Below are 16,291 nucleotides of genomic sequence, written 5' to 3'. Positions count from 1 at the left end.
TCCTTCCATCCTGCTCAGATACTCAGTTACACCAAGTAGCAGACTGTAAACACTAGCTACAGCTCTAAAATGTAACCCCTTTCCCAGGGTATTTGCTTGTTAGCTGAAAGTGGGGGTGAGGGGCATGCCACAGAGCATCTGGATTGAGGAAAGGAGCCTGGGGCCCCTGGCGTCATTCCGACTGGGGCTGGGGGTCAAGGATGTGACTAAAGCTTTCTGAACGTGAGGTAGAATCAATAACCTTACCTAAGTGGAGAACACAGTGCTGGGCTGTAACTCTTTGTGTCAAAAAAACAATCCATAACACAGTCAGAGTAATACTTTATTTAACAACCTGAAAATCTGTTCTTTTGCCTCTAAGTCTTGCAAAATGAGCGGTTCACTGTTTTCTGAATATGTGTGGTAATGAGTCTCTATGTGGACGTGTCTCTGTCTACAGATGCTTATGCTTTTTATAGTCATTTTTGGCCCACTTTACTTAATATATAAAGTCTTTTTATTCTAACAATGCTAAAGCCTGAATTAAATATTCCCGGGATCTAATAGTTTCTTCTCCTAAGCCTGCTGCCCTCCCTCCCCTAAGTCTGCTCCTCAGCCTCCATTAATGCTAGATCTTTAGAGACCACCAGCGTTCATATGGTTGGAGAACCTAAAAATGAATGCTAGATCTTAAGTCCCTCTGACCTATATACCCTCTAGCTGAGGACCTTGTCTGGGGAGGTGTGTGTGGAGGTCTTGACAGTTTCCCTTCATAGGTAGTCAGTTTGAACTGTAGATACCTGGAAAGTAAACAGGATTGGGTTAGATGCTGATCTGCCCTCCCACCAACTGGGGGGGGGGGGACTTGTTTCTCTCTTAAGGAATGGGCATCATGAACTGGGTGAACTGACCAGGTTTGCCTCTTCTTCTTGGATATTAGGAAGTGTGGAACCAACTTTGTGGTCCATCCTCCACAGTTTTATTTTATAGAATGTGTTTTTGTACTTGCCTAGCTCCATTTTAGGTCACTGTTACTAATTTACTTCTGAGTATATTTTGTGTGTGTGTGTGTGTTTACCTTTTAGTGTGCCTTTTATATATCTTAACTTTTTTTTTTTTGAGAGAGAGAGAGAGAGAGAGAGAGAGAGAGAGTGTGTGTGTGTGTGTGTGTGTGTGTGTGTGTGTGTGTTAGTGGGGGAGGGGAGGGGCTGGGGGAGAGGGAGAGAGAGAGACTCTTAAGCAGGTTCCATGCCCAGTGAGAAGCCCCATGTGAGGCTTGATCTCAACCTGAGCCGAAATCGAGAGTCAGACACTTAACCGACTGAGCCACCCAGGTGCCCCACTTAACTACTTTGAAATAAGTTCAGATAAAAATATTTAGGGGGTCCCATGGTCCTGGGATCAAGCCCCACATTGGGCTCCCTGCTCAGCAGGGAGACTGCTTCTCCCTCTCCCTCTGCCTGCCACTCCCCCTGCTTGTGCTCTCTATCAAATAAATACATAAAATCTTAAAAAAAATATATTTAGGAGATAAGGCTATGGTGAGAGGTAAAAGGTTCAAGGCCAAGTGCTGGGAAATGGGCACAGAAACCACAAAGTCCCAGGTCACTCTTGGTTCCTCTGGCTCCCGCCTGCTTGACTTTGCCCTGAGGATGTTGTTCACTGCCGGGTTCCCCTGGTAGCCCATGGTGAGGTTTCCAGACTGTAACCAAACCTCTGTCCACCCCCAATGTGAGTCTTACCACTCACCCCATTCTCTGTGTTATCTGGCCTCCTTACCTCTTCTTGAGGCATGGTTGCCATGACATTGCTCTCTTCTGGAACTGCAGAGACTTGAAGCTGAAGATCTTGGCTCTGCAAAGAGAAGAGTTCTGCCAGTGAGAAGTGGCTCAACCTCCCGAGTCTCTCAGCTTCGAAGGGTCTTCTGTGCCTTACATTTACGAGGGTCATAGACAATACAAAGGGCAGACATACAATGTTGTTTTACTATGGCCTGAGAGCATCAGGGAAGGCTTTACTGTCATTCTCTGTCACAGACCAAGAGACCGAGATTCAAAGGATCAAATGACCTGCTGGGACAGGAAACCAGGTCTTTGGACTCCCATTGTTTCCATGATCAGACACCGTGTGATCTGTGTGACATGCATCTGTATATAAATCTATGTGGGAGTCTGTGAGACTATAAATATAGGCCTTAAAACCACTACCTACCACTTTTAGACTAACCCTCCTCGGGAATGCACTGCGGCTCTCACACTGAGATGATCCTAAGCTATGGTGGTTAGGAAAGGCAAGTGGCATGACGGTTTCTTTGGGAAAAGTTCTGGGTTCTTAGATGGGTACCCAAGGTTTGGAAAGCCCTGCCTAGGAACTGCTAAGCCAGGGGAAGAAGACCTTGGTACTCTGAGGTGCTTTCTCCTTTAAGGGATTTTCCTTCTTATTTCCTCCTCGAATTCCAGGCTATGAACTGCCCCAAAGGTAATACCACCTCCCAGAAAGTTACTTTCTTTCAGAGAACCTTCATTCTCTCAGGTGACTCAAATGCTGAGCAAGAACAGATTTGCTCACAGTTTTCTTTTTATTTACCCATTTTAATATGTGATATGTCCATAATTCTGCTTGAGGGAAAGTATGACTTATGGTGCATCTGTAGGAAGGGAAGTGAACAGATCTCGCAGGACATAGGCCTCAGGAGATTGATGACTCTGATAGGCTAGGATCTGAGATGCTCTAGCTGCTTAATGCGGAAGGAAAAATATGTCTCCTTAGCTGATGACCAAGCAATCCCAGAGGAGAGGCTGGGAGTAAGAAAACACTATAAATCTCCAATATATGTATATTTAAGGAGGTGGCTTCAGGGGGTAGGAGGTTGTACCCTGTATCTCTTTCCCAAGGAGGACAGTGTTACTAGACTGTTTCTCAAAAATAGACAGTATCTTGGCCCCTACCATCTCCCCTACAATAAGATGATGCCCAAGAGGCAAACCTGTTTTATTCACTCTTTTGCTGACCCCATACTAAAATCATATAATATATCACAAAGTCAAATATAAATTAATTTTGATTTTTCCATGCTGTTGAATTGCTCTTTTTAGTGCAGGGAAGTGAAAAGTAGCTACACTTTACCTACTCAAAATCCCACATTTACCCTGTGCTTATTCACTGTCTACACACCCTGCACATTTCTCTCCATCAGTAGAGCTTCCTCAGCCTAGAAGCCAACAAAGGGAAAAAGTTTCCTATCTTGCTCCGTTAGGACCTTCTGCACCTCATGTGAATCAAGACGGAGAGCATAATAATGTTGACGACTTAGATGTCAGTACCTCAGGGGAGTCAGCAGAGGTGAGCTTACTATTCTCTTCCTTGTCCTCGGTCGGGTCAGACTCTGAAAAGACCTGTGGATCAAAGTGGACAACAGAGGAGAGAGTTCCACACCTTCACACCCTGGATGCCACCCCTGGACCCTTTGTCCATGCTAGCTGGTACCCACGGGACCCATGTCCAGAGAACAGGAGGCCCTCGAGGTAGCCTGGTCAGGCTTCAGTGGTGTGAATTGGGTGGTGTGAAAGGAGGGGCACCAGAAGTCTCAGACTCCCAGATGTCTGCATGGCCTCCTTCACTGCTCAAATGTCTCCTCTAACTACTCTGTTTAAAACTGCAATTTAGCGGGTGCCTGGGTGGCTCAGTCGGTTAAGCATCTGCCTTTGGCTCAGGGCATGATCCCAGGGTCCTGGGATCAAGTCCCGCCTTGGGCTCCTTGCTCGGTGGGGAGCCTGCTTCTCCTTCTCCCTCTGTCTGCTACTCCCCCTGCTTGTGCTCTCTGTCAAATAAATAAATAAAATGTTTAAAAAAAAAACGAAAACAAAAACAAAAAACTCCCTGCAATTTAGCCTTCACTCCCTGTACCTTCCCCTACTTAATTTTTCTATCTCTTATCATCGCTAAATTGTCATTTTACTTACTGTTTCTTGCCTATCTCCCTTATTCCTCCCCCCCCCCCCCCCACTAGAATGTAAGATGCAGGAAGGCAGAGAGTTTTGTGTTTTGTTCACTGTCATATCCCACCTCCTAAAAAAGTGCCCAGCACATAGCAGGGGCTCAGTAAGTAGGGAATGAATGAATGAATGAATGAATGAATGAGTGAGTGAATCTTGGTGCCATCTAGTTAGATGTCTCACCATAATCTTCTCTACAATGCACCTGACAGGTGATTATATATCCTTAGCTTTCAACAGCAAGGAAAGAGGGCTATTTCTCAAGGTGGCCTACCCTATTTTTGTTTTTGGAAGTCCCTGTGCCCCCTTTCCCCTGTATTTCAAATTGTGTTTCCATATTATCTTTTTAAACAGAGCTAATTGCTTAAAGTTCCTCTTATATTGATCCAAAATGTACTTGGGGGAAAAAAGTCTTTACACATAGTTCTGCCCTCAGGAATCTCAAAGGACAAGTCAAACCTCTCTCCTATATGATTAAGCCTTTCCATGTAATTTGAATAGAATGTGACTTGATTTCCAGATCCTTTAGGGAACTGGGTGCTCTCCACGGGCTCTCGGTCTCTATTTTAACACAATCCTTTTCTCATCCATATCCTCACCTTTCAAAAGACTATCCCTTTTGCTTTACTCTCCCCTGTGAGTTCCTTCTTCTATGCCTCTCTCATCAAAGTAGACAGACCTCGGAAATTTGCAGATGCCATTTTGCTTACCATAGCCGTTAAGTATGACAAACTGAAATGAGACCCTCCTCCCCATCCCCCACTAAAGAAGGTAAAGCTCAGGATGCCAGTTGTAGATTCTTTATATTGGGAACTCCCAGAACTTGGAGCAAAAGAAAGAAATTAGCAAGAATCTGCTCATAATAATAAGATTAGAGATAGTCCTTTGCAGAAGTCAACTACCCTAAGAGTACAGGTCACTGAATTAGTTGCTATGGATATGTGAAACAATCCCCAGAATCAAAAAAGGTATCCAAGAATATCCTTAAAACTGTAATCTAATGACATAAGAGCTTATCAACTGGGGCAAGCTTACTATAGTAAAGATGATCTACATGGAGGTTTTAAAAGGGAATAAAGACTCAACCTGGTGGCGCCTGGGTGGCTCAGTCGGTTAAGTGTCTGCCTTGGGCTCAGGTTATGATCCTGGAGTCCCAGGATTGAGCCCCACATCAAGCTCCCCACTCAGTGGGTAGTCTGCTTCTCCCTCTGACCCTCCCCCTCTCATGCTCTCTTTCTCTCTCAAATAAATAAAATCTTAAAAAAAAAAAGACTCAACCAGATCCAATCTCACCTCAGACATCATCAAGGTAGGGGAAGTACAAAGTTCTTCTGGGTTCAGATTGTTGATGTTTTCCTTTTCTCTGGCCTCAGAAGTTCTTACTGGCTTCTCTGGTGGCTGTGGGTCAGGAGAAACCTCTAAGGAGGCCCTGGGACTGGTAGGTGAACCCTGCTCAGAGGCTAGAGGGCTAGAGGGTATGTTCCCTGAGGAGTGCCTGGGGCTGGGAGTGGCTCTGGGTGGAGGAGGCCTATTCGGAGGTGCTGAGGTCCTCTGGATAGAGGCTCTCTTCTTTGGTTGTTCAGATCCTTCACTTGAGGTGCGGGTTCGGAGGACTACTTCTGGGAGAGAAGAGGGCTGCTCTGAAGGGATAAGAGCACTGCCTGGCGATGGAGATGGCGAGCAAGGGAGAACTTTCTCCTGGGACCTGCTGCCCTCAATGGCGGGAGAGGGCTGGGCCTGGGCGGGGCCATTGCAAGCTGGGAGAGGCTCTTCCTCAGAGGAGCTTGCTTCAGACTCTTCCTCTTCTCTTTCCTTGTCTTTTAAGGGCTCTTTAATCTTGGAATCCTCTTCTCCCTGGGCCAGATCAGATGCCAGCTCTTCTTCACTTGCTGAGGTGGAGTCCTTGTCATTCTTCAAAGAAAGCGCAGAGGGACTGGTAGGTGAGGTCAGGGGGCTAGAGACCGCAGACGTGCAAACTGGGGAAGAGATGACCAAAGAGCGTCTGCTGCTGCTGAAAAAGTAAGAGCATTCAGATTCAGAAGAGCTAAAAACTGGAAGCAACCCAAACACCCCCAAATAAATAATGATGCACGCACATAACAATAAAACAGAACAAAGCAATGTAAAATATGAGAAAGTCTGTATACTTTGCAATAATGCTTCCTAAGGTGAAAAAGAGGCTACAAAATTTTATCCATATCACGATCTCAATTATGTAAAAACATATATAGAAAACAAGACGAGAAAGAAACACAGCAAAACGCTGACAAAATATTTTCTCTGTGGAAAAGATTCCATGGGTGATATACAGTTGATCCTTGAGGATTCTGTATTTGCAAATTCACCTACTCCCTAAAATTTATTTACAACTCCAAAATTAATACTCATTTTGCTTTTGCGGCCAGCCACGGACATGTGTGAGCTTTGAAAAATGAGCGCCTAACGGGCACTTTCCCAGCTGAGGTCTAAGAAGGCAATCCTCTGCCTTGTTTCAGCTCTTATACTGCAAATGTGTCCTTTTGGCCATGTTTTTCACATTGTTGTGCCTTTTGTTGGTGATTTTGCTGTTTAAAATGGCCTCCAAGTATAGCACTAAAGTGCTTAGAGCCAGAAGAGTGTGATGTGCCTTACAGAGAAAAAAACACACTAGAGAAACGTCACTCCGGCATGAGTTCTGGTGCTGTTGGCTGGCAGTTCAATATGAAGGAATCAACAATATGTATTATTTATTTATTTGTTTATTTATTTAGAGAGCGAGCACAAGCAGGGGGAGAAGCAGAGGCAGAGGGAGAATCCCGAGCAGACTGCATGCTGAGTGCAGAGCCTGATGCGGGGCTCCATCCCACAAACCAGAGCTCACGATCTGAGCTGAAATCAAGAGTCGGATGCTTAACCGACTGAGCCACGCAGGTGCCCCAGCAGTATGTATTAAATAAGGTGTCTTTAAACAGAAACACACATGAGACGAGGTTATGTATTGACGGGCTGATGAAAACGTTGGGAGCAGGGGCTCACAGGAACCTAACTCTGTGTTTCCCGTAGCAGCAATGGTTCAGTATTCACCAATCCCGTGCTCACCGTGGCTTTATAGAACACAATTACCACGAATAATGAAATTGACTCTAACATTCATCAAGCAGGCTGGATACCCTGCTGAGTTTATAGAACACAATTACCACGAATAATGAAATTGACTCTAACATTCATCAAGCAGGCTGGATACCCTGCTGAGTGCTTCTACAGCCCACATCGGCTTGACTTCTACTCACCTCCTCAAGTGCCTCCTATGTACTGTCCACAGACTGATTAAGCAACCCACAAGTATTTACTCGACAGGTACCAATTAATGTGGGCACAAGGATGGGAGACAGGGATAGGAAGATAAAGAGAGAAACTTAGTTCCTGCCTTGTGGGAGTTTCTGACGTGAGACAAGCTGGCTGACATAGGTTCTTTCTAGCACTAGCATTCTCGGGGTTAGCAGGTATAGAAGGCCCAGGACATAGCAAGAAAAAAACAGATTTCCCTACAAGGTTCTGGGACATCTTGGTTTAAGTGATAGTAGGTTTCAGACGAATGGATGATTAGAAAGAACTCTGGCTTTCAATGCGGAGAAACAGAATTTTTGGAGCAAAAGGGAATTCATCTAGGAAATCTACATTGATCCTTTAGTGATTATTTTTAATAGTCTGTAACAAATTGCTAGATGAATAGTACAAATAACAAATGTGAGCCTGATTCTACTTTCAAGTCCCAAGATCAGTTTCACCATCTCCTTTCAAAGTCTTCCCTGACCATCCATACCATGGGAAGTACTCACCTCTCTGGAATTCCTGCTGGTCTCATTAGGTACTTAGTATAGGCAAGCTTATATCGTTCCTTCTTTCCTTAGGTACACCGTCTGTCCTTCCAACTTCTGGTAAATCACCCAAAGGACATGTCTCCTATGTCTTTGGATCTCTAACTCTCAGCATAAAACCTTGTTCACAGAAGGAACTTAAATCCTCCCAAGCAAAGGCTTCAGAATGAGAAAGTGATCACATTCTAAAGGACCACTGAATTGCTTGTTTATCAGCATAATGTATGAACACACACACACACACACACACACACACACACACACACGAAAAGTAATCCATAACAGGTTGAGAAGATATTTGCAGTGCATATCATTAAAGAATTAATATCCAGAATACACACACACACACACAAATACCTTCTATAAATCAATTTTTTAAAAAAGGTAAACAATCTAGGGATGCTGGGTGGCTCAGTCAGTCATGTGTCTGCCTTCGGCTCAGGTCATGATCCCAGGACCACATCCGGCTCCCTGCTCAGCGGGGAGCCTGCTTCTCCCTCTCCCTCTGCCTGCCGCTCCCCCTGCTTGTGCTCTGACAAATAAATAAAATCTAAAAAAAAAAATTTTAAAAGGTAAACAATCTAAATGAAAAATGTGAAAACAAGGATAAACAGGAAAGTCACTGAAAGGAAATTTAATGGCCAATAACACGGAAAGATGTTCATGCTAGCTAGCAATTGTGGAGATACGAATTAAAATCGCAAAAAATTCCATTTCGTACCTGTTAGTTTGAAAAAATTAGTAAGTCTGACAATGTCACATGTAGCAAGAATAGGGAGCAATGGGGGCTTTTATTTACTGCTGGTGGGTTGTACAGTGCAACGGTCACTTTGGAGAGCCATTTGACAATGCCAATACCTAGCAAGGCTGAAGAGGCCCAAATGCACAGACTATGACTCAGCAACTCCACTCCCAGTATACACCCTAAAGACACTCTTGGTAATAGCCACAGGAGCAATGTAAAATGTGTCCATTGCAACATTATTTGTGATAGCAAGAAACTGGAGAACAACCCAAATGTCTATTAGCAGGAGGATAGATAAATAAACTGTAGACCAGCTAAGCAACAGCATCCATAACAGTTAGGGAGAGGAAAGACCAGGGCTAGCAACATGCAGCAACAGGATAAATGACCCTCACAGAGGGTACAAAGAGAGCAAAAGGAGTTGCAAAAGTACATATATAGTATAATTCCATTTTATGAAGTTTAAAAACACGCAAAACGGTATTTTCTGTGTGTATAAGAGAAGTAAAAAGAAAAGCACAGGAAAAGTAAATACTAAATTTAAGACAGTGGCTACCTTTGGTGAGGGGCAGGATGAGTGGGGAGGGGGACACTGGGCACTTCAATAATACTTATAATAGTTGATTTCTTAAATTTGACGGCAGTATGGCTACTTACTGTATTCCTCTTTTTTAGTGTATTATTCCTTATACCTTTAGTGATAGCTGAAATATTTCATACAAAGAAAAAGAATTTATATAGGGGCATAATGCAAATAAACGACACCATGCACGTGAACATGAAGGGAAGGCCAGGATTAGGGATGGAAATGAGAGTGTTTGCGTATGTTCACAGGACAAGCGAAGGAGCAAGGAGTCTCAGGAGTTGCTCACCTTGATACTCCCTTCACCACAAAGACTTTGTCGGAATGCTGCTTCTCCAGTTTGCTCATCACCTCGTAGAGACTGTGGTTCAGCTACAGCCAGCAAGAGAGACGGGTTGCTAGCCAGTGGGAAACCCGAGACGGGCATATATATCCCTTCTCTCCTCCCTTTCAGACAGTTCCCAGAATAAAACCTCCGCACCCTTCACTATAAGATTCCCCCTCATCTCTTTTGCACTAGCATCGAGGGTTCTGTCCTGCCCCTTCTTCCTTGACTGGCTGTGTCTTAAGTTCTGCCCCTTCCAACAGATTGGCGGCTCTCTCAAGGCCGGGTCCTTGGTGTTTGATGTTTGAGTTGAGGTTCTAGCTTCTCTCAGGTAATCCAGGGAAAGAAAAACCCATTGTAATATTAACGAGGCAAACCATAATTTAGCTAAAGCAACTGTGGAGAGGAATATATGGATGTGTGCATGAATTTAATTAATGACGTGACAGAACAGAGTCTTGGAATCCCAGGACTAGAAAAGGCCCCACGAGGTCGTGTTCTGTGGCTGCCGCTCACTGAAAAGGACTGGCCTTCTCTCTTCCTGCCCAACTACCCGAGAGACAGACCTGTGTTTAAACACTGCCCTCCCTCCTCCGTAGCAGCTAAAGATAACGATTCACAGCTTGGTTCCCCACTTCAGCTCTTCCTTCCATAGGCCTAACCTCCTCTATTTATCTGAAGCTCAAGTCTGGATGCCATCATTCAGTTGTTAATGGAGACGGGGAGGGCCCTCTGATGTGTATACTTGTGCTTTGACACAGTTCAACACCGTCAATCAAGTGCTGTTTTTTCATCACAAGAGAAAAGTAAAAACCTGTGGTGCCAATATCAATATTTAATATGATTATGTAAATTAGGGCTACTTTCATATTTCCTAGGGAAACCCACCTAGGCATCTACATTGGCCAGAGGTTTCTCACCTTGCTCATCTCCCTGTAGAAGACATCCCTCAGGTTGGAAATGTTTTGGAAGATGGTCACGTAACAGCCAATACGACTATCAGGAGGCAAAAAAACAAACAAAAACCAAAACAATAACAAAAAACCCCACAACAACACATACAGGTAAGGGTTAGTAAAGGAAACCTTTGAAATACAAGGTAGGAGCTTAAGCCAACACTAAGACTCCTCAGAGAAAAGCGCCCCGCACCCTAAGACTCAGGATGTTCTGGGATCTGGATTCGTCAGAGCCAGGCCAGTAGCACACTTGACTCTCCGAAGTGTGGGAAGGTCAGAGGAGACATTTAACAGCCCAGTCTGACACCAAAGTATAAGAGACTTCTAGTTGCATGAAGCTCACTTGATTTGGGCTCTTTAGGTATTAAAGTGATATGAATGAAAGTACTCTGAAGAATTTTTAAAGTACGCTATAAATACAAGGCCGTACAATTATAATTATTATAATAAGTAATTATTCTTTCTCATTATGCAATACTTGGACTGCTATGGAGCTGTATGCACATTAGTGGAATTCTACTATAAATGAATTGGGGGAGTTTACATTTAAAGAAACTGTACTAAATTTCAAGGCTATTTAAATTAGGAGTCACATAACTAGTGTTTTAGAATACATGTAGTTATTAAAAAGGCTCCATCATACACAGACTAATATTAAGTGGCAATATAAAATACTGACTACAACTGCATTGCAGCGTATTTTGTATGATGAAAATAGGATACAAATAGAATTTCTACCCAGATACATCTAAAACACTTTTACCTTCTGTGAAGCAAAGACATCCCTGATAGAAATAATCATCCCATGGTTTATCTTCTAGGTCAATCTGGATGTTCATGAACCAAGCTCGTTTAAAACAATACACACTGAAGCATTCCTAGTTCCCATGATGGCAGTAATTTACTTGCCAAGATCTCTCCTATCCAAGAAGCATCTTGCCTTTAAACCGGAAAAGCCAGCAGGGCAAGCCCCGCTATCTCTTTCTTCATTGCAGATGAAGAAACCAGGGTCTGGGGCGATAAGGCAGTTTGCCTAGTATCACCCAGCAAGCCAGTAGCAGGGCTGAGGTGACATCCCACTCTTGGAACAGAGCTCTTCTCATGAGGTGACATGCTTGGGTTGCCAGGTAACCTGGGCCTCCACAGGCCCAGGAGTCTAGGCCTTTCCTGTCAGTCATTACCTATGATAAAGAACAGGCAGCTCCTCTAGCAGTTCCTGGTTCAGGTCTTCAAACACACTCTGGGCTTTGTTGAACTCTTCCTCTGCCTGCGGGTGTAAGAGACAGGACAGTCTCCCTCAATCCGGAATCTAGGGCTGGAGGCTGCCGCCTTTATTCCCTGCCTTCTTTCAGGGACTCGGCTTACCTGGAACCATGCCTCTCCTTCCCCAGACCCATGCCCTCCCCAGCCTTGCGTCTCTGACTTTCCTTCGAGCATCGGGGCCAGGGGAAACAGGATTTCCTTCAGGATGCTGGATGCTGAATTTGTCATTTCCTAAGCCCGGCTTGGCCCAGCCACCTGCCACAGTTATCGGGGGAAGGAAGGCAGGGTTTCACCTGGGTTTTTTTTGTTTTTTACCTTGGTGGTCTTGGCCTCATCTTTCTTCTTGGCATTCTGCACCGCCTCCAGGTGGTGCCGGGCACTGTCATAGTCCACGAGTTTCCGACCCCGCTTGGCAATTCTTTCCTAACCCAGAGTCAGGAGAGAGGGCCTTGATACTCACTTTCCAGTGGCCAGGACGCAGGTAACAGAGTAGCAAACAGAGAGGCACAATTACTGGGCCCTGTTACCAAATTTCACTTTCTTTCTTTCTTTCTTTTTTTTTTTAAAGATTTTATTTGTTTATTTGACAGAGAGAGAGACAGCGAGACTGGGAACACAAGCAGGGGGAGTGGGAGAGGGAGAAGCAGGCTTCCCGCAGAGCAGGGAGCCTGATGTGGGGCTCGATCCCAGGATGCTGGGATCACGACCCGAGCCGAAGGCAGACACTTAACGGCTGAGCCACCCAGGCGCCCCCAAATTTCACTTTCTAACAGCTTGGTGCCTATGGGATTTCCCTCACTATTTGGAAAGAATGGGAATTCTCATGGGGGCTGTGTGTGTAGCGGGTATAGAGTAAAGCGAAATTCTATAGAGCACATGGAAGGCTGCACTAAATGTTAATATTTCCTATGAACCCACTAAAAACGGGTTCAGCCTCCAGGAGAAACGGCCTTGAGGATCCAGCTGAATTCAAAGTCAGGAGTTTAGGGTCTTACTCCCATTGCTGCCACTTATTAGCCTTATGACGGAGGGCAAGGCACATCTCTCCTGGAACTTCAGCAGCCTCATCTGCTCTACAGTGTTTAAATATTTTAAAGATCAAACGCTGACTACAAAGTGCTTTGAAAACCCTAAAGCATAATAAAATAGTAAATTATTGTGTGCACCGAGAGAGCGTCTACTCAATCTCATCCAAACTACAAATCCAATCATAGATTTTGCAAGGATCTTAGTGATTATCTGGTCCAACTTCCTATTTAGTGCATGGAGCTTCTCTGTAATAGTCAAAGTAAGTAGTTCAACTTCTGCTTGGAGTTGAAATTCAACTCCCAACTTCACAGTATATTTCATTTCATTTAAGTTTCTATGAGAAACTTATATTTCTATGAGAAACTTAAATCAGGATCCCTCTAATTTCTCTCTATTAATCTAGAAGCAGCGCAGTGCCCGACGGAGTAGGTGTTTCATAAATCTGAGTTCGATGAGTAAGTGAATTCTCACTGCTTTCTGAAACCGTTTAGAACAGGATGCATCCCTCTTTCACCTAACAGACCTCCCAGTATTGAAAAATAATTATTAGGACTCCTCCAAGTTTCCTCTTCTCTACAATAAACATATCAGCTAGTTTTTTTTTTAATTTATTTTTTAATTTATTTGTCTGAGAGAGAGAGAGAGCACAAGCAGGGGGGAGCGGCAGGCAGAGGGAGAGGGAGAAGCAGGCTCCCCGCTGAGCAGGGAGCTCGATGTGGGGCTCGCTCGCAGGACCCTGGGATCATGACCTGAGCTGAAGGCAGATGCTTAACGACTGAGCCACCCAGGCACCCCCTTAGCTTCATTTCTAACCGTGGGTTCGAACTCTACTTAGGATGTTTACTCTGGGGGCCACCCTCGACTCTGAAACTGATTACCTTAATCTCGCTGAACTGGGCTACGTAGTTTTCCATGGTCCTCAACGCCTGGTCAGCTAGTTTCTCTTCATAGTCTTCCCAAAGGAGATCATTATTCTGTGGGGTAGAGGCAAAGGGCAGAGGTGAGGGCCCCACTTCTCAGCAACAACTGCCCAGCAGGGAAAAATCCAAATTCTTCCTGCAGCAAACTTCCTTTCTGAAGTGCTGTGTTTAGAATGTCACGTTGGGTTCTGGTGAAGAGTCAGATGAAGAAACACCCCTGCCCCCAGGAACTGCCCTATAAGACACTGGACATACCTTCAGGCATCAAGAACAGGAAGAGATGGTCAGTCTTGGACTCGACTTGAAGGACAGGGAAATTTGGGAGGAAAAAACTGCATGAAGTTAGTTTTTGAAGACAACCAGCTGGGTTTTATGTAGGTAGAACTTCCATAAGGTTTTAAAGAGAGGAAGATGGACTGCAGAGGAATCCGCAGATGAGGGAACACTTGTTGCTGAGGCTATACACATGAAGGACGCGGACTGGCTCCTTTGCTTTCCTATTTGCTTGGACGGAGAAGCTAAGAGAAGGCAGGAGTGAGTGCTGAAGAGCTGTGAAGCCGGGACACTCTTACCCCCGCAATGGCCTTCAGCTCCTCGTGACCGTCCCACTCGCTGCTGTAGATCTCCTGCAGGGTTTCCGACACTCTCTTTGAGCTTTCATGCATCACTGAAAGGAAAGAAGTCGGTCCCACCTTACAGCTTCCCCCAAAGGAGGCTGCTATAGCCATATGGGTCGACGGGCAGATCAGCGGGTCTACTTCCGAAGGACGCGCACCCCCGGAAGGTTCGGGTGACCTGAGAGGGAAGCTGGGCGGGGGCTGGGACAGGAAACATTGCTCTTCCTATGCCCACACGGTCCAGGCCTCAAATCGCCGGAGACTGGGTGTTTTTCCTCCCATCCTCAGAGCTCTCACTCAGGCTGTGCCGCACACTACCCACCTTTGACGGCACTAAGGAAGTTCTTCAGGTCCTTGTAGAGCTTCTGGCCTTCTGCCTGCAAGGGAGAAGGGCTTTGGGTGACCAGAGAGATACATTTGGAAAGATGCTTCAGAGGTCAAGGTAGAAGAGTAGGTTAAAGGCAGAAATCAATCCTGGAATTTGCAAACGTTATAAATTAGCCTTTGTTCTCTTTACCAAGAAGTTGCTGGTTGTCTTTTTGGGGGCAGTTTTTGTTTGGAGATTGTTCCCATGGCACTTGCAGGCCTTCTTTCCCTTGTTCTTCCTTCTGGTGAACAAAAGCCTGTACCCCAGTTCCTCTGCTGAAATTTAGGTGTCCTAGGTGACGCTTATACTTTCCTCTCTGGGGAGGGATGCCCTGGCTTATACTTTCCTCTCTGGGTAAGTAAACCACCACCACCTTCTGTAGACGCTCAGCCTTCTTTCTCCCGTGAACCCTCACACAGGCCATCCCTCTTCTCCCCCGACATCCTTCTCTGCCTCGCCTCCCTTCACCCTTCCCTTCCATCAGTCACAGCCTTTACGCTTCCCTTCCAAATGGCTCATCCCTGATTCTCCCTCAGCCCCAACTCCAGTGGCCTCATCCATAGCTCTATGCATCTACCCAATCCTGTCTTCGCTCCTGTGTCTGAACTCTCTCTTTTTTTTTTTTTTGGCTGGGCCTCCCAAGCACAGTTAGGTCTCCTCTCTGGAAAAAAAAGAAGGGAGAAAAGGAAAGGAAGGTATCATTTAAATTTGGAAGTTCAAATCTCAACCCAACAGATGAACCACTTTTGTCTGAACTCTGACAAATGTTCATTTAGCCTCCGCTTCTTGAATACCTCCTGCAAGCAGAAACTCATGACTTCTTGCTGAGGTTATGCTTCAATTTTAAATAGTTCTACTAGAACTCTGGCCCACTGGTCTCGGGCTGGCCTTCTGTACTCAGAATAGATCTGATAACTCTTGCACATATGTTGGAAGGCATCTTTCCCAGACCCTGCTCCGCGTCTTCTCTTTCATAGGCTCCCTCTGTTGTTACTTAAAGCCCCTTCTGACTCTAGTCTCTTTCCTCTGTGTGGACTCCAGTTTCTAGGAGTTGTATGAGAAGGGAGCTGAAGCCAGACTACTGACATTTGGAGTCTGACTTCAGGAGTGTGGGCCTGGACTGAAAGGGGCAGCCTACTTTAGTGTATTCTACAGGGCAGGGCCTATGGGTCAGAATAGTGAGCCTCACACCAGTTTCGGGGAAGGAGTATTCAAGCTAAGATGCATTATGCGTACACCATAAAGCACTTGTGAACTTATTCATTTGTTTTGCTTGTTTTCAGCACTAGATAGGCTACTGAGCATACCAAAAGTATAAAAAAAATTTATAGGAGGGGCACCTGGGTGGCTCAGTTGTTACGCGTCTGCCTTCAGCTCAGGTCATGATCCCAGAGTTCTGGGATCGAGCCCCACATCGGGCTCCCTGCTCCGCGGGAAGCCTGCTTCTCCCTCTCCCACTCCCCCTGCTTGTGTTCCCTCTCTTGCTGTGTCTCTCTCTGTCAAATAAATGAAATCTTTAACAACAACAACAACAACAACAACAAAAATATATAGGAGAAAAACTGAAAAATCAGAAAATTCTATCTAACAACTTACTTTAAAATTTTTTTTATCGGGTGCCTGGGTGGCTCAGTTGGTTAAGCAACTGCCTTCGG

At 45.1% G+C, this 16,291-nt stretch overlaps 1 protein-coding gene across 3 annotated transcripts in view; it reads right to left on the bottom strand.

Annotated features, from left to right (window-relative positions):
* Positions 1-304: 304 nt before the first annotated feature.
* Positions 305-16,291, bottom strand: part of BIN2 (bridging integrator 2) — a 29,418-nt gene continuing 13,431 nt past the window's right edge. For 2 of the 3 annotated variants that reach the window (XM_025882652.2, XM_025882654.2), the window contains 11 exons: positions 14,592-14,646; positions 14,225-14,319; positions 13,611-13,706; positions 12,019-12,126; positions 11,622-11,707; positions 10,405-10,480; positions 9,449-9,531; positions 5,268-5,985; positions 3,303-3,374; positions 1,759-1,833; positions 305-779 (listed from right to left, as the gene is read on the bottom strand). In XM_025882652.2, coding sequence (XP_025738437.1) covers positions 750-779; positions 1,759-1,833; positions 3,303-3,374; positions 5,268-5,985; positions 9,449-9,531; positions 10,405-10,480; positions 11,622-11,707; positions 12,019-12,126; positions 13,611-13,706; positions 14,225-14,319; positions 14,592-14,646 — 1,494 coding nt within the window. In that variant the 3' untranslated portion in view covers positions 305-749. The remainder of the gene's footprint in view (positions 780-1,758; positions 1,834-3,302; positions 3,375-5,267; positions 5,986-9,448; positions 9,532-10,404; positions 10,481-11,621; positions 11,708-12,018; positions 12,127-13,610; positions 13,707-14,224; positions 14,320-14,591; positions 14,647-16,291) is intronic. The other variant, XM_025882653.2, reaches the window with a different exon arrangement.

Source organism: Callorhinus ursinus, unplaced genomic scaffold (genome assembly GCF_003265705.2).
Source record: "Callorhinus ursinus isolate GAN/ISIS: 27379988/994484 unplaced genomic scaffold, GSC_fseal_2.0 scaffold44, whole genome shotgun sequence".
Classification (NCBI taxonomy): Eukaryota; Metazoa; Chordata; class Mammalia; order Carnivora; family Otariidae; genus Callorhinus; species Callorhinus ursinus.
This window is presented reverse-complemented; position numbering and strand designations above follow the sequence as displayed.